This window comes from Onychomys torridus, chromosome 15 (genome assembly GCF_903995425.1).
Source record: "Onychomys torridus chromosome 15, mOncTor1.1, whole genome shotgun sequence".
NCBI lineage: Eukaryota > Metazoa > Chordata > Mammalia > Rodentia > Cricetidae > Onychomys > Onychomys torridus.
The window spans coordinates 51,962,586-51,983,673 of record NC_050457.1 but is presented as its reverse complement, the minus strand read 5'-3'; the positions used below and the strand labels follow the sequence as shown (position 1 = coordinate 51,983,673).

The 21,088-nt window shown below is 42.1% G+C and overlaps 1 protein-coding gene across 1 annotated transcript; it reads left to right on the top strand.

The window, feature by feature from the left end:
• Positions 1-127: 127 nt before the first annotated feature.
• Positions 128-17,170, top strand: C15H5orf22 (chromosome 15 C5orf22 homolog). The gene is made up of 9 exons (XM_036207343.1): positions 128-291; positions 966-1,111; positions 4,003-4,152; positions 7,905-8,334; positions 10,023-10,085; positions 10,446-10,567; positions 11,351-11,417; positions 15,248-15,387; positions 16,909-17,170. Exons 1-9 carry the CDS (start codon positions 169-171, stop codon positions 17,039-17,041), a joined length of 1,374 nt encoding a protein of 457 aa, XP_036063236.1. The 5' UTR covers positions 128-168; the 3' UTR covers positions 17,042-17,170.
• The last annotated feature ends 3,918 nt before the right edge of the window (positions 17,171-21,088 follow it).

Below are 21,088 nucleotides of genomic sequence, written 5' to 3'. Positions count from 1 at the left end.
TGCGCCGTGATTGGCGGGCCAGCGAGAGTGACGGACATCTACACCAATCAACACTAGCTATCGTTCCCACACCCGCCCCTCCACCTTGACGTCCTCCAATCCGGAAGCGCAACCGGGTGAGCGCGCGTTTCCGCTGCGAAAGGGCAGTGTGGGGCGCAGGGCTTGGAGATGCCGGGCCCCTCTCCGGGCCCCTCCGAGTCGCGCGGAGACATGAGTGACACCGAAGGCGACCGCACGCGCCTCAGGCGCTACCCTAGGCTCCCGGTGTGGGTGGTGGAGGATCACCAGGAGGTGAGCGCGCAGCAGAAACCCCTGACAGGCGGGATTCGAACCCCTGGCTGCCTGCAGAGCCTTGACCAGCCTCTGACGCCGGCTGACGCCTGTCTCCTGCCGACGAATCATTGTGCAGTTTGATGAGAGGGGGAGGTCCATGGGTCTAGGAGCTTTGTTTACAGGACCCATGCAGGGTCTCTGGACATAAAACAAGATGGGACAAGGGTGATGCTCAGTGCTGCAGTGTTTGCCACAGACCTTGGGTTCAACCCCTCCCGCAGGAAAAAGTGGGGGAAGGGGACTTAGTGATGGAAAAAGATGAAGGCGGTAAAGAAAGTTGATTTCTGAGACAAAGTCAACTTTGGGTTGGTCTGTGCTTTCAAGTTTAGGAGGAGACCTGGGCAGATAGCGTGTCAGAGGAGAACATGAGTCAGCCAGTCTAGCTCCATCCTAAAAGGACAGAAAATGCCCTAAAAGCTAGAGAACTTGTCACACGGTTAATGCTAGAGTGGTTCTGAGCAGTTGGGTGGTAAAGACGGAGATTTTCATCAGAACCATCTAGAGTCAAGAAATTTTATATTTTTCCACTTTTTAACAACTTGATGTGCTTCAAGTTTGTGCAGTGATTGATTGATTTTGAGTCTGCAACTTGACAGTGTGCAATTCTCAATGTGTATGTGTTTCTGTTACAGGTCCTGCCTTTCATATACCGGGCCATAGGTTCAAAGCATCTTCCTGCTAGTAATATAAGCTTTTTACATTTTGACTCACATCCAGACCTCCTTATTCCTGTGAATATGCCAGCAGACACTGTGTTTGATAAGGAAGCACTCTTTGGGTAACATGACTTTTTTTTTTTTTTAAATCATTTTATGTATTTGAAGCATAACATGTAGCAGATGATAAAACAGTAGACTTTTGCTACACTTGTGTGTTTGGGGTTTTTTTATTTGTTTGCCTTTTTATTTTGGGTTTTTTTTTGTTTTTGTTTTTGTTTTTCAAGACATGGTTTCCCTGTGTAGCTTTGGAGCCTGACCTAGAACTTGCTCTGTAGACCAGGCAGGCCTCGAACTCACAGAGATCCGCCTGGCTCTGCCTCTGCTGCGATTGAAGACATGCAGTCACGACTGCCCACCACCTTTTTCATTCTGTTTAAGAACAAGTTTTTGACAAAATAAAAAAGCCAAAATAGGGACCAGGCATAGTGGCTGATAACTGTGATCCCAGCCCCTAGAGCACTGAGGCAGGAGAATTACCGTTGGAGGACAGCCAGTGCTACATTGAATCCTCTTTATGGTTAAGTGTTAACTGTAACTTGGCAGAATCTAGAATTATCTGGGAAGTGGGCAACAGGGCTTGCCTGTGGGGGGTTATCTTGATTGGATTACTAAAGGGGGGTAGACCCACCCACTGTGAGTAGTGCCCTTCCTGGCTGGGGTCCTGTTCTATAGAAAGAAAGAAAGGAAAGTGAACAGCACTTCCCTGGTCCCTGGTTCCTGTCTCAGGTTCCTGATTATGGATGTGACGTGTTCAGCTGCTTCAAAGTCTTGCTGCCTTGACCTCCTTGCCAAAACCTGCTGTTACTTTTGTCAAAGTATTTTATCATAGCGACAGGAAAAGAACATAAGACTCTCTCTCTCTCTCTCTCTCTCTCTCTCTCTCTCTCTCTCTGTGTGTGTGTGTGTGTGTGTGTGTGTAGTAATTGAGGTTTCCTGGCACTATATCCATATCCAATTACTTGTCCCTGCCTTTGTGACGTGATAGCAACCATGGATGTTGTGCAAACAAGTGGCAAGAGGTTGTTCTAATAAAACTTTACCAAAAAAAAAAATATATATATATATAACAAACAGCCAAACCAGTATTCAATGACCTCTAATTTAAAATTTGGGATGCTAGAAGAGACTTGTGAAGTAATCTGAATACTCTCTCCTCCTCCTCCCCTTTTAAAGCCTGGTAGTGGGGTCTAGAAAATAGGACTTTTCTGAACAGTCTCATAACCATGCAGTGCTACATCTTCAACTTGCCTGTCCTTCCTACTTCATAGTGATTTTATTTTCAGGTCACAAATCCTGTTGATTTTCAGTTTTATAAAATTGCAGAGAGGGGGCTGGAGAGGTGGCTCGGCAGGTAACGCACTTAGGCTTGCGGAGTACCCAGTGTGGTTCCCAGCACCTGCGCTGAGTGCCTCACAACCGCTTTGTGACTGCTCTGAAGGATCCAGCACCAGGTTCTGGACCTTCAGGCGCCTGCACATTCTGTACACACACATAATTAAAAGAAATCTTAAAAAATGAAGTCAGAGGAATAGAAGTAAAGTTGATCATTCACATTCCATCCTTCAGGAAAGATTCTGTATCTTCAAATAATAGCTCCCTGAAATCCTGTCATCATCTCATCTATAAAGCATATTACTTTCAGTCTACTATAGACGTTTTAGTTGACTTTTTCCAAAACTCCCAATCAAGGCACCAATTCCTAAAGAAATGCCGTTCCACCATTCCCTCACTGTCTTTCATCATTTAGAAATTGAAAGAAAATGCTAAGCATGTAGTCAAACCAAACATTAGAAATAACAGTTCTTAAACTGTTTAGTATCCTGTTTCTTTTTTCTAGTTTTGTGAGGTGTTTTGTTGTTGTTGTTGTTTTGAGATTGGGTTTCATGTAGACCAAGCTGACTTTCAGCTTGTTTTATAGCCAAGGCCAGCCTTGAACCCCTGATCCTCTTGTCTCTACCTCTTCAGTGCAGGGACTGCATGTACATGCCACCATGCCCAAGTTTCTGCATTCCTTTATACTCTTAAAAAACTAAGCCTTGAAAACAATGTGAATTATAGTTGTGTGTATTTATGTTACAACTAAAAGTAAAATTTTTAGATATTCATTGTAAAATATTACATCATTATGTCTACATAAACAAGTTATTTTTGTAAAAATACATTTTTAAAACTATCACATGGAATTATTTAAATTTTTTTAAGATCTAATTTTTACCCCTGTAAATGACACCTGGATTCTCTGTCCACTTCTTCGTTCAGTCTGCTGCTGTGTGTTGTTTTGGTTGAAGTATATGATGAAAATTCATGTTCTCATAGATGTGATCGGAAAATGGGATGGTATTTCCATCACTCAATCAGAAAAGTAGTGTTGTGATGTTCTTTGATCTTCCACCAAAACTCCACAAGCTTCTGAAAGCTTAGCTAGAATGCAAAATCCAACAATCCAGCCTTGTGTCTGAATAACCTCAGTTAATTGATCTTTCAAAGAAGAAATTAACTCAAGTCACAATTCAGCCCCAGGTGTTTCTCCTTGAAGGAACCATTGTGCTTCACGTCTAAAGCAGAAGAAGTTCTACTGTTTTCCCTTTTTTGCTACACAGAATATTTTAAAATATCTAGTTGGGAGCAAGAATTAATAAAACCATGACCATTCTTCAGCAAAACTAGCTTTGGGACAGGGTAATTGCTAGTAATGTTATAATGACTGCTAATGGACCTTGCAAGGCACTTAAGTTACCAATCCACCGTCATGCTGTGCATCATCATGCTGTGCACCATCATGCTTGTGCAAATGTTTGTTCAGTAAAAGGTAATAGTATTTCTGTGAAAACCGTTTAACCTAATAGTCTCAGGAACCTTGTCAGGGGCCATACTTGAGACCTGCTGCCTTCAAATGTTTGGGAAAAATCATTCATTAATAATTGTAATGTTTCTGGTTTTTTTTCTCCAGAGAATTAAGTATTGAAAATTGGATTATGCCTGCAGTTTATGCTGGCCATTTTTCTCATATAATATGGCTTCATCCCACATGGGCTCAGCAAATCACAGAGGGCAAACACCACTTCTTAGTAGGCAAAGACATTTCTACCACCACAATCAGGTAATTTCTTCATGTTTGGTAAGAATGGAAGGAACTGAGTTATACTTTGAAGTCTTGTAATAACTTCCAAAATGCCTCCATACAGAGTCACATTAAGCCCCAGCTCCTCCAAAGAGTTCTTGAATCACCAGAAACAGATTTTTAATTCTCTTGATCTCTTTCATGTACTCTTTATATTTATTACTAGCGAAATTGTTTTGTGTTATGACATTTTCTGGAATTTAGATTCATTTTTAACTCTCTTGATCTCTTTCATGTAAACTTTATATCTATTACTAGCGAAATTGTTTTGTGTTATGACATTTTCTGGAATTTAGATTCATTTTTAACTCTCTTGATCTCTTTCATGTAAACTTTATATCTATTACTAGCGAAATTGTTTTGTGTTATGACATTTTCTGGAATTTAGATTCCGTTGCTGGCTAACTCTGTCAAGTCTTTATTGTACCTTATAGATTTATATAACCAATGGTTCATTTTTTTCCCTGATCCTTCTGATATAAATATAGTATGTTGAGTTGAACTTTTACAAATGAGCCAGGCAAGGCAAATGGCACATATCTATAATCACAGCCTTTGAGAGGCTAAGGTAAAAGGATGCTTAAAGTTTGAAGTCAGCCTGAACTACAGAATGAGACCCTGTTTCAAAATGCAAAAATAAGGACTGGAGGTGTAGCTAGGTAGTAGAGCACTTGCCCAACGTGCCTATAGCCCTGCCTGAGTTCAATTCCCAGCACTGAAAAAACATAAAACTTACCTGGGAGTTGTGGCACATACCTGTAATCCCAGCCCTCTGGAGGTAGAAGCAGAAAGGTCTAGGGTTCAAGGTCATCCTCAGTCACATAGTGAGCTTGAGGCCAGCTGAGGCTACATGAGACCCTGTCTCAACAAACAAATAAATCACTGTTTTTGTGTCTGGGTAAGTAGATTTTAGGTTTTAAATTTATTGTTGTGATTTTTGGTATTTAGTCTAAGTTAAATTACTGTGCCCTTGATTTGAGCAATATGTACATCAGGTTTTTTGTATGTGCTATTTAATCAATATCCTCTGTGTTATGTTGCTGCAGTGTCTGTCTTTGGAAGTAGCAGTCTGGTTCTAAATTCTCCTGGGATAGGAAGAACGTTTTAATCAATGTACACTTTCCTAGGCCCTCAGTGACAATGAAAACTGTGCCCTGTAATTCTGTTTCCATTTTTGTTTTGTTTTGTTTTGTTTTCTTTGTGGTTTTTTTTTTGAGCTGAGGATCGAACCCAGGGCCTTGGGCTTGCTAGGCAAGCGCTCTACCACTGAGCTAAATCCCCAACCCTGTTTCCGTTTTGATAACGGTGTTACCTTTGGTGTTACATGTTTTTGTCATTTATATGAGTGATGTCATCTTGATTTATGAAAATTGTACTTACTATATAATTTTTAAACAGTAATTAGACCTCAACATATAGCAAATATTATACATAATATTGATCTATATAAACAAGTGAGTTCAGCGTGTTGAATGGACCTAATAGAAGTTGTAAAAACAACAGATTTTTTGTTGCCACTGTTACTCAGCAGACTCACAACAGCCCTTCTTTGGCCTCCCAAATTCGGGGATTAAAGGTGTGAACTATCGTGCCAGCTTGATATGGATTTATCTGTGGGAGAGAGTTTTTCTGGTTTTTTTGTTTTGTTTTGTTTGTTTTTTTGTTTTTTTGAGCAGAGGATTGAACCCAGGGCCTTGCGCTTGCTAGGCAAGTGCTCTACCACTGAGCTAAATCCTCAAGCCTTCTGTTTTTTATTTTGAGATAATTCTCACTTTATGTTGCCTTGGGTAGCCTCACTCTCTATAGAGACCAGGCTGGCCTTGAACTCACAGAGATTTGTCTTCCTAGTACTGGGATTAAAGGGATACACTACCACACCAGGCATGGTTTTGGTTTTCTGAGACAGGGTCTTATTCTGACACAGAACATCACAGATATTTTTGGAAAGTTAAAATATAATAACAGCTTGGGGAATATTGTGCTTCCCTCGTGATTTAGTTAGTCCAACAAGTAAACATGTTTGAACAGGCATGGTGGCACATACTTCTAATGCCAGTCCTGAGGAGGCAGAGCCAGGCAGATCTGTATGGCTCATAGGCCAGCCAGCATAGCCTACTAGTGAGCTCCAGACCAGCAAAAGCCTCAAGGGATGCCACCCGGGTTGACTAGCTTCCACATATACACACTGGCATGCATACCACACACAGACTATAAATTCAGGTTAGGGTTACAGTCTTGGTCTTCATCAGGACATTACAGTTTTTAACAAGCTTGCACTTTTACTTATATGTCATTGATCTTCTTTGAAGACTATCTTCTTTTTAATTTATAGCTGTAGGGTGGAGCCTCAGTTGGTAGGGTGTGTGGTTAGTATGCTTGAAGCCCCAAACTCAATCCCCAGCACATATGCCAGCTATGTTGGCATGTGCCCATAATGCCAGCACTCAGGAGGTGGAGATAGGAGAATTAGTAGTTTAGGGACAGTCTAGGCTATGTGAGACCCTGTCTCAGGTCAATTTAAAGCTATATATATTAAGTGTGGACAGGTGGGGAATAAACTGTATTATTTTCATTTAATAGAGTATGCCTCTGAAACATGTATTTGAATTTAGTGTTCTAAGTACTCAACAAGACATAGTCAAAAAGCTGTGCACATGCTGTTTTTTTAGAATCAGAAATCTTACCTACATATTCCTATTGTCCCAGATTCTTGGAAGGCTGAGGCAAGATCACTTGAGCCCTAGAATGGATGCCACAATGAGCACCTTAGTGCTCTATCTCTTTATAAAGAAAAGGAAAAAAATAAAAAAAACCAGGCCTGCAGAGATGGCTCAGCAGTCAGAGCTCTTAGTGCTTCATCAAATGACTGGAGTTGGGATCTCAGCACCCATGACAAGACCCTCTCAAATACCTGTGTCTCCAGCTCCATGGGCGCCAGTGCCCCCTTCTGACCTCCATGGGCACCTGCACACTTAGGTGTACACAGAGGGTGGGGTGGGGGGGACACTCAATAAAATAAATCTTTAAAACAGAAATCCGGAACTCATAAACTGAATTTTATATGGGGATCTGCTGAAATTGCTTTTCATGTTAAAAAAAATACTGTGATTATATACTTTAACTGAAGCTATGAAATAGAACTTCTGTATTTAGAGAAATTATTTCTTATAATTTTTTCTTAGAGTTTTTTATTCACATTTTTGAAGATTTATTAGTGTGTGTGTGTGTGTGTGTGTGTGTGTGTGTGTGTGTAGACCAGGTCCTACTCTGTAGCCCAGGCAGGCCTCATCCTTGCACCAGTTCCTGCCTTACCTTCCTAAGCTCTGCCATTACAGACATTTACAGACAGGAGTCACCACCGCACCTGGCTCCTTCTGTCTTCATGTTCCACAGTGTCTGGAGTCCTCCTGGGCCAATGTGACTTCCCACCTTCATGCTCATGGCTGGTCAACACGATGGGGAGAGCACTGCTCCATACACCTATCACAGTCCCTGACCAGAACTTCTGAGGTGGCCACAGCTAGCTGCAAGGTGGCCTACAGAACAATGCGTAGTCTTTACTTTGGGCAGTGGTGTGCCATCTCAGAATGTGGAGAGAGCTGTTTCTACCGAGGACAAAATGCAAGCGTTAAAGTCTCTTGTTTTTGTCAGACGTGTCTGTCTTCTGCAGTGTGGTAGGGTCACGTCGGCTAATGTGCTCTTTCCTTACAGTGGCTTTCCCTTTGACCCAGGGTTACCAGTACCGACTATTACTTCCTGAGTGACGGTCTGTTTGTACCCAAAGACCAGCTCGAGAACCAGAAGCCGTTAGAGTTGGATGTGATCACGGTAGACCCTCCCAGACTCTGTAACCATCAAGAGGACAGTGACTCTGTACCTTCTGCCAAGAAGCCCAAGCTGGCACTGGGCGGTCGAGAGAGTGCTGCGGCCGCTAACGGTTACCCTTGCTCAGAAGGACCACAAGGGGATGCAGAGACACGGCCGAGTGACCGTGCTTACCCGGAGCCATCAGGCCCCTGTCCCTCTGGAGGGCAGCGGAGCCAGAGCACAGGCAGCACTGGGGAGATCCTACAAGTGTGGAAGGGTGGAGATGCATTTGTTCTAGATATCGACCTGGATTTTTTTTCTGTCAAAAATCCCTTCAAAGAAATGTTCACTCAGGTAAAGGTATTTTGGAAGCATAGACCCTGAGAATTGCAGGGCATTTCTCAGGGTGACAGATAGTAGCCTTTCCACCAACATCCAGATGAGAACTACCTTCAGGTTTAAAGGCCATGTCTCTTGCCACATACTCTTCTGTTCTTTCCCAGTCCTTTAAAGTTACGTACAGGGGTTGGGGATTTGGCTCAGTGAGAGAGCGCTTGCCTAGCAAGCGCAAGGCCCTGGGTTCGGTCCTCAGCTCCGGGGGGAAAAAAATTACATACAAGCTTATCATTTCTAATTAAAAATTCCAAAATCTAAAATACTCAAAAATCTAAAACTTCCTACACACCATGATGAAGTGCACTCCTAAAGTCCCCAGATTTTCCAAAATCTGGAAAACTGCTGGAATTTGATAGAACTTCTGCTTCCAAGCATCTCAGATAAAGATATCCAACCTACACTGTACTTTATAATTTATTAGCTAAATTTTTATCATGAATTTATTAACTCCAGGAGGATGGCAGCTCATGCCAGATTGCACATGCAGAAGTCAGGACAACTTTCCAAAGTCAGTTTCTAGATCTTCAGGGTTGGTGGCAGGCACTGGTACCCTCTGGGCCATTTCACTGGCCCAGCTCTGTTTTTAAAATAAACAAAGATAACAGGACAAATCCTAATGGCACATGCTTGTAATCCCAGCACTTGGGAAGAAGATACAGGAGATCATGAGTTCAGTCAGATCCAGCCTGGGCTACGTGAAGCCTTGCCTCAGAAAGCTCACTAGCTGTGCCACCCTGGGAAAGGTACTTGCCTTTCTGACTTGCAGTGGAGCAGTCACCCCCAGCCTGCTAAGGGTGTACCTCAGCAGTAGAGCGCTAGCTTGCTCAGGGTTGTGGGTTCGATCCTCAGTGCTGCAGAGTAAGTAGTTAATGAGCAAGCCCCAGCTGGTAGTGTGGTCATGGGCGGTGAACACCGTACATTTTAGCTCTTCCCTAACACTGGGCCACGTGCAGCCACTTAGAAACGGAGCTGTCCAGTTATGGTTTTAAGAAGGAGTTTACTCATTTTACCTCACAAAATTTAGGTATGTTAGGCATCTTTCTCTTAACTTGGGTTCTGTGTCTGCCACTCTGCAAGCCAGCGTTGCTTCTGGACTCCAGAGGCCTCTTGCTGCTAGAGAAGTAGCTGCATGGTGCACATGGGGAATCTTCTGTCATCGTCCTTGAAGACGTGTATGTCTCCCATGAACAGCCAAAGTCTCTTTAGATCTTGGGATGTGTCCATTCACATAATAGTACGTGCTTGTATTAGAAATGCTTTGGGGGCTGGAGAGATGGCTCAGTGGTTAAGAGCACTGACTGAGTTCAATTCCCAGCAACCACAAGGTGGCTCACAACCACCTGCAGTTAGATCTGGTGCCCTCTTCTGGCCTGCAAGGACACATGCAGACAGAACACTGTATATGTAACAAATAAATAAATCTTAAAAGAAAAAGAAAGAAATACTTTAATGATCTGTTAGCCTATTAGCTAATTTTTATACTATATTCTGCCCAGCTAGATAAGCGTATCCTGAAAAATTAGATCTGTTTTAGGAATTTAAAGTATACAGTGTGCCTGGTTCTCCCAGACAAACCTTTGGATGTTGTTGGAAATAAGCATAGTGTTGGAAACTCCTAACCTTGGGGTGTTTGTTTTGTCTTCCAGGATGAGTACAAAATTCTACAGGAGCTTTACCAGTTTAAAAAGCCTGCTAGTAACCTGACTGAGGTAAGCCTGCACTTCCCCTACCACCAAGTGCTTGCTTTCATTATTAGGATGATTATTTTCCAAGAGTTTGTGTACTTCTAGCCAGCCTCAAATTCAGCCTCCTTAGTGCTGGGATTATAAGTGTAAGCCACCTTGCCTAGCTCTAAGAATAGCTTGTAGCTTATTTAAATGTTCTCCGCTATCCAGATTCTTCTTTGTGTGCATATAGATAGTCACACATACGTGTGTATTCTTTTGGTGGATGCTTCGGTTAGTACAGAGAAAATATTTTTAGCTAACTGAACTGGTATTTTCATCATAATAGTATTTTACTTGTTTTTTAAAGGAATAACTAACCTCAGTTTTTCGATGTTTTTGAAGGAAGATTTGGTAGATATTGTTGATACTCGAATTCATCAACTGGAAGATTTAGAAGCAATTTTTGCTGATTTATGTGATGGTGATGGGGAAGAAACTGTACACAGATGGGCTTCCAACCCTGGGTAAGACCCTTAACCTATTTCTTTCCCAAATCCTGAGCCGTTCATTCTAGATACATTGCAAAGTTTGTCTGACGAGTTGCCCCTTAAATTCAAATCAAGGGCTAGGGAGATGGCTTACTCAGTAAAGTGCTTGCCACATCGCCATGAGGCCCCAAGTTCAGATGCTGCACATCTATTTAAAAAGCCAGACTTGGTTGTAATAGGGAGGCAGAGACAAGAGTATCCCTGTAGCTCACTGGCCAGCTAGCCTAGCTGAATTGATGGGCATTAGAGTCAGTGAAAGATCCTATCTCAAAAAATAACTAAAGAAGACAGGTTTATTCAGCTTATGCTTCTACAACGCAGTTATCATCAAAGGAAGTCAGGACAGGAACTCAAGTAGGTCAGGAACCTTGAGGCAGGAGCTGATGCAGAGGCCATGGAGGGGTGCTGCTTACTGGCTTTTGCCTCATGGCTTTCTCACTCTACTTTCTTACAGAACCCAGGACCTCCCACCCAAGGATGGACCCACCCACAGTGGGCTAGGTCCTCCCTCACTGATTACTAATTAAGAAAATGCCCTACAGGCTTGCCTACAGCCTGATCCTATGGAGGCATTTTCTCTATTGAGGACCCTCCTCTCAGATGACTTCAGCTTGTGTCAAATTCACATAAAACTGTCTAGCACAAATCCTAACCCCAATCCATGATTTAAACAAAAAAAAAATGCCTCGTATGCCATTTGTTGCCAATGCTAGCCAAGGTTGTTGTGGTGTTTAATGACTTGGGGTGACTTTTTTCCAGAATGGAATCATTAATTCCACTTGTTCAGAGTTTGAAAAAACGGATGGAAGTACCAGACTATGAAATGGTAAATATTTCATATCATTGTAAAATCGATGCTTTATACAAGTAATTTTCTGAATGAAAGTTTTCTTCAGTTGGTTCAATTTGTTTAGGTTACTTATTTAAAAATTAAAGAGTGATAAAATACATACTTTTCACAAAAGATTTTAAAAAATATTTTCCCAGAGGACTGGAGAGATGGCTCAGTGATTAAGAGCACTGACTGCTTTTCCAGAGGACCTGGGTTCTATTCCCTGCACTCACATGGCAGCTCACAGTCTGTGACTCCAGTTTCAAGGGACCCAACACCCATGTCAAAACACCAATGCACATAAAATAAAAATGAATAAAATTAAACATATATTTTTGCCCAGGAGAAAGATTTGTTTGGTTTTTTTGGTTGGTTGGTTTGTTGGTTGGTTGGTTTTTTCGAGACAGGGTTTCTCTGTGTGGTTTTGGTACCTGTCCTGGATCTCGCTCTGTAGACCAGGCTGGCCTCGAACTCACAGAGATCCGCCTGGCTCTGCCTCCCGAGTCCTGGGATTAAAGGCGTGCACCACCACTGCCCAGCGAAAGATTCTTATTTTATTTATCTAAGAAGTAAAGGTACTCTGAATCTTTTTTTTTTTTGTTGTTTTATTGGCCATTCAGCTTTTTATTAGACCGATCAGATGCCTTAGGCAAGCAAAGCAACACATGTTTACATCCTTAAACAAACAGCAGCATAAACAAATGTAACACATATTTACATAGTTAAACAAATGTATCACATCTTTACATAATTAAAGTAATATTCTGCAATATAAACAAATATAACAGATCTTAACATAGTTAAAGTAATGTTCCACAATGTGTGTGTGTGCAAGTGTGTGGGGTTTTTTTTTCATTTTTTTTTCCATTTTTATTTGTTTATTTATTTTTTTATTATAGCTTGATACAGTACAAATTCTTTTTCCCCTTTTCTATTTTAATAAAAAGAAAAAAGTTATAACTAATATAAGAAAAACTACATATAAAAGTACAATAACTATATACCACATATATAAGCAACAAATACCTAAACAATGTCTAGTCCATTTGTATTTGACAAATTCAGAGACTATAGTTCCATTATCTATCCTATTTTGGTAAGTCCAAAATGTACCTGATTCACTTTCTATCCTAACTTATATTACTAACAGAACTATCTTATAATATCTTTCAAATTTATACACTTACACCTCTTAGTGAGTTTCTTTTCTGAAATTCTTAACAAAGAAAACTATAACCATCTAATCTTCAACTATAACTAACTAATCTTCAACTCCCTCCGAGACCCAAGAAGGAAATATTACCTAATAAAAAATCAAAACAGGAAGTGCACACAAGCAGCTTCCAGCAAAAATGTGAATTGACAGAAACAGCCAGCCGCCTGGACAGTCACCTGAGGTTTCTCTGCATGTTGGGCATCATCTTCAGCCTCCAGGCTTAGTGTATCTGACAGACTCATTTGTGAAGTAGGATGTACACAAGGTCTACAGTTCTACCTCACGTTTGGTGAGAGCAGTGCATGGTACTCTGAATCTTTTACTGTTTTTACTATGATTTGAAACAGGGTCTCACACAGGCCCCCTGGCCTATAACCAGGATCCTCTGGCCTTCACCTCACAGTTCTGGTGTTTCATGGGTGCACCACCAGGCCCTACTGTTACTACTTCTTTGTTTTTTTTCCGTGCTTGTTAATAGTCCAGTCTCACCTCACCATCCGTAATTTAGTCTATGGTTTCTAATTTCATCATCTACTTGTTGATTTTTTTTCTATTTTCAAACAAGGTTTCACTGTGTATCACTGGCCAACCTGGAACTTCCTGAGTAGACCAGGCTGGCTTCAAACTTCCTAGGAATAAATGCTGGGAATAAAGGGGTATGCCACCACGTCTGGCCACTAGTTCTTACTTAGGCTCTTTTCCTTTCTCTGAAAATTTACCTCATCATAAAAACCAAAAGAGAAAAAAAAAAAAAAAAAAACAAAAACAAAAAAAACTGTGTCTGGTGCATTTTAAGTGTTAGTTCTTTGCCACTTGTTAGTAGTCACCTGAGTGGTGAGGCAAAGACCTGTGATCATAATTTCTAACTCCTAGCACCTTAGAGTCCTTGAAGCATATATTTTCCTTTTTGACTCAATATTTGAGAACACATGAAGCTTTAAAAGTTCAACTGGAAGCCAGGAAAGGCTTCACTATAGTCTGCACACTCTGGGAGTAGAGGCTACAGTAGTAGCATGTTCTGGGCTAGCCTGGACTACATGCTTCCTTCATAGCCAGTCTGGGCCACATAGCAATGCAGTTGAGGTGCATTCCTCAATTGTTAAGATGCCACAGCTGAGACTCAAGTCCCCTGCTGCTTCCGTTTCATCAATAAAAGGTGTTTTGGGTTTTCTTTGGTTGTGGAATGCTGTCATGCCACTTTATTAGGAGGTGGTGTTTACTAACTTAATCTTCACTTATGAAATATAAATAAATAAATGAATGAATGAATAAATAAATAAATAACAGCATGGATAATGCTTGCGAAGCCAAGGCTTACTCTTCTCTGAAAATGGTGTTTGTTAAAAATAGCACATGTTGGGGCTAGAGAGATGACTCAGTGGTTAACAGCACGGGCTGCTCCTTCAGAGGACCCAGGTTCACTTGCCAGCACCCACATGACTACCCACAACCATCTGCAGCTCCTGTTCCAGGGAATCTGATGCCCTCTGTCCTCTTTAGGTACTGCCCACATGTGGTGCACATACATGCATGCCGGTAAAACACCTTTACACATAACCCAAAAAAGAAAAGGAATGGTAGGTACATGATACTCAGGGCTTGAAAATGTTGTTGCAGCCGGGCCGTGGTGGCGCACGCCTTTAATGCCAGCACTCGGGAGGCAGAGACAGGTGAATCTTTGTGAGTTCGAGGCCAGCCTGGTCTACAGAGCAAGATCCAGGAAAGGCTCCAAAGCTACACAGAGAAACCCTGTCTCGAAAAAAACCAAAAAGAAGAAAAAAAGAAAAGTAAATGTTGATGCAATCAAATGCCTGAAGCATTCTTGATTGTTCCCTCCTTCCCCCCCCCTCTCTCTCCCTCCCTCCCTCTCTCTCTCTCCCTCCCTCCCTCTCTCTCTCTCTCATCACAATGCACATGTAGCAGACTATAGAATTGGTTCTCCTCCTGCTTTTACATGGGTTCTTGAGATTGAACTGAGGTCCAGGCTTTTCGTGGCAAGCGCTTCCATTGGCTGAGCCCCCTTCTCTGGCAGCCTTTGTTTTTTGGGTTTTGTTTTGTTTTGTTTTTGTTTGGTTTTTTTCGAGACAGGGTTTCTCTGTGTAGCTTTGCGCCTTTTCCTGGAACTCGCTTTGTAGACCAGGCTGGCCTCGAACTCAGAGATCCTCCTGCCTCTGCTCCCTGAGTGTGTAGATGTAACCGGCTTGTTAAATAAGAAACACAGAGCCAATTGCAGAGTTAAGAGCCAAGAGATCGGAGCAATAGCTGAGAGCTGAAAACCTTACCCGTCACTGCTGCTCTGTCTTTCCTCTCCGCAAGAGGGATTAAAGGCGTGTGCCACCAACGCCTGGCCAGCCTTTGTTTTTGCGATGAGCTCTCACTGAATGTGAGGCTCCTTGTTCAGCTCGGCTCACTGCCCAGTGAGCTTTAAGGCTGTACCTGTCCTCACTGCCCACTCTCCCAGGAGTCTTCTGAAATCACTGAAGTCCTCCAGTGCCATTTACAGTCGTTTTGAGTAGTGGGCCTGGAGACCATGCTTGTGCAAGCGAGGCATACACTCGGCCATGGAGACGCATACCCGGCTCACGCTGTCATTTTCCTTTACCCTCAGGTTCACCAGGCTGGGCTAACCTGCGATTATTCCGAACTCCCTCATCACATCAGCACAGAAGAAGAAATTGAGTGTCTTATTCAGTCTGTGTATTCTTTACTGAAAAGTCTTCCAAAGCCTACTCTTGTGACAATCGCAAGGTAAGTGTGATTGGCTGAATGACAGCCCGTCACAGACGTCCGTGTCCTACCTTCTGGAGCCTCTGCACAGCAGTAGGGACTTTGCAGTGTGAAGAATGCAAGGGTTTTGAAAGGCGTTCTCCCAAATTCCCTGAGTGGAACCAGTGTCGTCACAGGACTTCTCAGAGGGGGTCTGAACTACCAGAATCAGAAGGTGGTTAGGTTTGGAAGGTGCAGTGCTACCAGCTTGGAAGATGGGCAGTGGGTCTCCTGTTCTCAGCATGCAGTGCAGGCAGCATCTAAGTACTGCTAGTAAAGGTGAGAGAGCAGAACTCTCCACAGCTGTAGGTTTTAAAACGCCAGCCCTGCCCACACATACACACACAGGAGATCGCTAAGCTGGTTAGAGCATTTGCGGCTCTTACGGAAAATCTGCATTCTGTTCTCAGCACCCAACGTCAGGTCATTCACAACCACAACTCCAATTCTAGGGTATCCGATGCCCTGTTCTAGACTCAGTGGAGGCCCACACACATGGGCACACACTCACACAACACAAACACATAAAATTAAATTTTAAGGAAAAAAATTCCCTTACCCTGAAACAACACTTTGCCACCTATATGAGGCTTGTGAGTTTTTTTTTTTTTTTTTTAAGATTTATTTATTTATTATGCAGTGTTCTGCCTGCATGTGTCCCTGAAGGCCAGAAGAGGGCACCAGATCTCATTATAGATGGTTGTGAACCACCATGTCATTGCTGGGAATTGAACTCAGGACCTCTGGAAGAGCAGTCAATACTCTTAACCACTGAGCCATCTCTACAACCCTTTCTTTTTTTTTTTCTTTTCTGAGCTGAGGATCGAACCCAAGGCCTTGCACTTGCTAGGCAAGCGCTCTACCACTGAGCTAAATCCCCAGCCCCCCTGCTTGTGAGCTTTTAAAAAGCATGCAGGGCATGATTTTGGGAGATGGCATGCCATGCAATTGTGAGAGCCTGAGTTCAGCCATGGTAACATATGCTTGACACACACACTCGAGAGGCAAAGGCAGGAAGGTTACAGGAAGCTTGAGACCAACCTGGTCTTCATAACTAGTTGAAGACCATCCAGGTTTGCATTGCAACATCCTGTCTCAAAACAAAACTACAGAAAGCTGGTAATTGTACCTGTCCTATAGAATAGCTTTTTAAAAATAATAATAATAGGGGCTGGAGAGATGGCTCAGAGGTTAAGAGCAACGACTGCTCTTCCAGAGGTCCTGAGTTCAATTCCCAGCAACCACATGGTGGCTCACAACCATCTGTAATGAGATCTGGTGCCCTCTTCTGTGTACATAATAAATAAATAAATCTTTAAAATAATAATAATAATAATAATAACAACAACAACAATTCTTGTAAAGCACCTGAAGTAGGTAACATCTGCCAGCTCTCAGGCACCCGCATGTCACTTCACTGACAGTAGCACACGCAGGCTGTCCCTCCGCACAGAAGGACTTTATCATGCTCACGTAGCCTTCTTCCTTTTCTCCTGGCTCCAGGTCAAGTCTGGATGATTACTGTCCTCCTGAACAAGTTGACACCATTCAGGAAAAGGTCCTCAGTGTGCTACGCTCGCTCTATGGGACCCTGGACACTCACCTGGTGTATTCAGAAGAGTCCCCGCCATGTTGAGACACATGGGGCACTGAACTCCTATGCATTTTGTTACAGTCACAGGGCCATTGTTTGTGGGTCTTCCAGAGTACACTTTTTTTATTTGGCTTTTCGAGACAGGGCTTCTTTGAGAAGCCTTGGCTGTCCTGGAACTAGTTCTGTAGTCCAGGCTGGCCTCAAACTCGCAGAGATCCTCCTGCCTCTGCCTCCCAAGTGCTGGGATAAAAGGTATGTGCCACCACCACCCTGCCAGAGTACACACTCTATTAACTTTCAGTTGAAATCAGTCAGATATTTTGAATCTCAAGCAAATATCAGTTGTTGAACGTGGTAATTGGGGTAGAGGTAAGGGATGTCTGTTTGATTTGGTTTTATTGTTTTTACATCAAATCTGTTAACCCCAGTTGATGGGGACTACTGGCCATCTTTCTTGTTTTCCTTATTATCTTTGATATTGTGAGATTTTTTTTTTTCTTTTCCTCAAACAGAACTTTGGATTATATGAGATTTATTTATTTATTCATTCATCTGATGTTTATTTAGCATGTCACTGTACCAGACACTGCCCTCCTGTGGGAGACACATGAGAAGCAAATAATGGGCTGTGAACAGTTTCAGGAAAAAAGAACCACAAATGTGTCTTGGGCATGCAGTTAGCTCTCAGGTACCCTGGCCTTATAGGGAAGTAATATTCTCAAAAGTGATGCAAAAACATCCTTGCCAGTTCATGAAAATGTTACAGCAAAGCTGCCCATCTAAGGATGTTGAAATGGTGCCCACGCTTTGACTCTAGTTCTCTAGCATTGTTTTTGTGTAAGAGGTCTGGTTGAGTAAGCCTGACCAAACAGAATCTTCCTTTTTGTTGTAGCTTGTAGGTTTTTTGTTTTGTTTTTCTTATTGTTCTTTTTGTTGGTTGGTTTTTCAAGGCAGGGTTTCTCTGTGTAGCCCTGGCTGACCTGGAACTCACTCAGTAGACTAGGCTAGCCTCTAACTCAGAGAACTACCTGCCTCTATCTCCTGAGTGCTGGGATCAAAGGCGTGTACCACCACCGCCTGGCTGCCTGTAGTTTCTGATAATTGGAAGGCTTTGGGGAGTTATTGCCTTCATGTGGTCATTGTGGGCCTCAGTTGGCATTTAGTCACTAAGTATCACTTTATTGGCAATCAGGGTCAAGGGGCTATAAAGTTGCTAAGCAGTTAAGAGCACTCGGTGCTCTTGCAGAGGGCTAGAATTCAGTTCCCAGCACCATATGGCAGCTCACAACCTCTAGAGGCCAACACTCTCTTGTGGCCCCCTGTCACCACACACATGGGTACATACCCACACACACACACATAAATAAAAATAAATCTTTTAAAAATCAAGGTCAACAATTGTTTCTGATAAACCAACTATTTAAGGAAAAAGTGGGAAAGTTACATCTTTGTGACCTGACATAACTACCCAAGGACATAGCTGCCTTCCACCAGCCTCCTCATAATGTGCCTGAACACAGTGGGTCCTCCCTCAGATGAGTGCAAAGACGAGACTGTGATAAAAGTGAAGAACTGTTGACTATTTGAACAATGAGGAGAGCACTAGCAATGTTCCTTGAGAGTGTCTCCCCAAAGAAAGAAAGAAGGAGTTGTATTGGGGAGACTCATGCAAGTGTTTCCTGGAATGACCCATCACTGCATATAGAAGAGAATATTTTTCTGCTGCATGCAGTTGGAGATCATGCTTTACATATTTAAAAAGTGCCCTTAGCGACCCAGAAGAGTGGCTAGGCTGTACTAAACTTGTGGGGAGGGGAAATGTGCTTTAAGGGATGTAGCATCTCCCCCCCTCCCCCCGCCTCTGCAGACACCAGTGTCCAACCCTGAGTTCCCACCTCGCCAACCACGACTCAGACACTATCACGGAAGTTATTGTCTCAGTTGGCCTTTTTTTCCACACTTTGCTTCACTTTTGTTCTGTAGTGACTTCTAACCGCTTAATTTCTTACCCTTTAAAAGGTAAGATGGTGTGTAAAGAAAAAAAGCCCAACATCCGTCATTCCTGCTCAGCATAGCAATTGTTTCTTTTGTGCAGATCAGTTTCAGCCCTCATCTCCACGTGTTCCTGTAGAGTGTGTAGCCAAAATCAGAGTTACTTGGATGCAGCTAGTACTCCAGGACACATGACCATTCAATACATGGAAGCATATTTGGTTGTTATAGTGGCCGTATTTTCCTTTGGTGAATTCTCTTGACACCATGAAAGCTTGTTTGTATTGTGTAAGCAAAGCTAACTGATTTAGCCTCCCATTTTGACACATTATGTACCCAAAAGGTTTATGTTCATACAAAATTAGAATTGTAAAATTGTGCATTTGTTTTTAAATTTTGAAAACTTTCTGTTACAGTTCTGTAAATAGGCGTTACTTTAATGAATAAATTATTCTGTGTGCTAAATGAAATTAAAGAATATGTTTGGAAGTTGTAAGGCTTTTATGTTAAACTGTAGCACTGATTATTCCTTTTGTCAGTCTGTTGACTTCATTGGATTTTAGCTGTTTTGTTTTGAATTTTTGTTGTTGTTGGGAAGGTTGTTATTATTATGATTTCAACAAACACTGATGTAGTTCTTCTTTTTTTTTTTTTTTTTTTTGAGCTGAGGATCGAACCCAGGGCCTTGCGCTTACTAGGCAAGCGCTCTACCACTGAGCTAAATCCCCAGCCCTGTAATTCATCATTTTTAACCTGGGTTGGATAAAAGTGGTACACACCTGTAATCTCAATACCCAAGCTAATGCAGGATGATTCCTGTGAGTTCAAAGCCAGCCTAGGCTACATAGATTTATCTCAAACAGAGAACAAAACAATCCATTTTTTAATAGAAATGCTGGGGTTTGAGGTGCTCCCCTAGCAGGCCTCCTGCAGCCCTGTGTTCTGACCTACTTGTAGAAGAAGCCCATTTAGTAAAGTATGACTCTGCGCAATCCAGACAAGAAGATATTTAACATCCCGCATTTGTGTTCCAAATGCCAGGAGGGAATACACACACAAATAGCCATCTCTCCAGCCCCAGAATCCTGAGTTTTGAAGCAATATTGAATCCTCACAGAAGTTCTATGAATAATGATTTTCAACATTAGAGTTCTTTATTCAAAAAAGGAGGTATTTTCCCATAAGGAAAGAAGTTACTAGAGGTTTAAATAGTTACCCATAATTTAAAACTTTTCTATTGTAATCAGTATAAGCATCTATTGACTGACATTTTTTAAAATTACTATTACTTTTGTGTTTTATGTTTTGCCTGTGTGTATGGGGACCAGAAGAGAGTGTTGAATCCCCTGGATCTGAAGTTACAGGCAGCTGTGAGCCTCCATGTGGGTTCTGGAACTCAAACCCAGGTCCTGTGGAAGAGTAGCCAATGCTCTTAAGTACTGAGCCATCTTTTCAACAAACTAATATTTTAATTTCTATTTAAAATTGTTTCTCATACAATGTAGTTTGTATATAATTTCTCCCAGATCCTCTCTCCCTACCCACTGCATGTTCTTTCTCTCAGGGAAAAAAAAAGAACTAACCAAAAGAACAGGGGGTCCATTTTGTGTAGGCTAACTGCACTAGTAGGAAAAATCCAACCCCACACCAATAAACACCAAAGAAGGAAAACACAACACGACCACAAAAAATTAACAGGAATTAACAATTCCATCAATATCAATGGTCTCAACTCACCTATAAAAAGACACAGACTAACAGAATGGATAAAAAAACAGGATCCATCCTTCTGCTGCATACAAGAAACACACCTTAACTTCAAAGACAGAGACTATCTCCGAGTAAAGGGCTGGAAAAGGCTTTCCAAGCAAATGGACCTAAGAAACAAGCTGATGTAGCTACCCTAATATCTTATAAAATAGACTTCAAACTAAAATCAATCTAAAGAGATCAGGATGGACATTACATATTTATCACAGGAAAAATACACCAAGATGAAGTCTCGATTCTGAATACATATGCCCCAAATACAAAGGCACCCACATTCATAAAAAAAACACTACTAAAGCTTAAAAGGCACATCAAACCCCACACATT

What these genes read in the sequence shown, in the direction of transcription:
- C15H5orf22 (XM_036207343.1), top strand. Translation starts at nt 169, where the DNA reads ATGCCGGGCCCCTCTCCGGGCCCCTCCGAGTCGCGCGGAGACATGAGT. An exon ending in GATAAGGAAGCACTCTTTGG is followed by an intron (nt 1,112 to 4,002) that starts GTAACATGACTT and finishes TTTTTTCTCCAG; the next exon opens with AGAATTAAGTATTGAAAATT. An exon ending in TCAAAGAAATGTTCACTCAG is followed by an intron (nt 8,335 to 10,022) that starts GTAAAGGTATTT and finishes TTTGTCTTCCAG; the next exon opens with GATGAGTACAAAATTCTACA.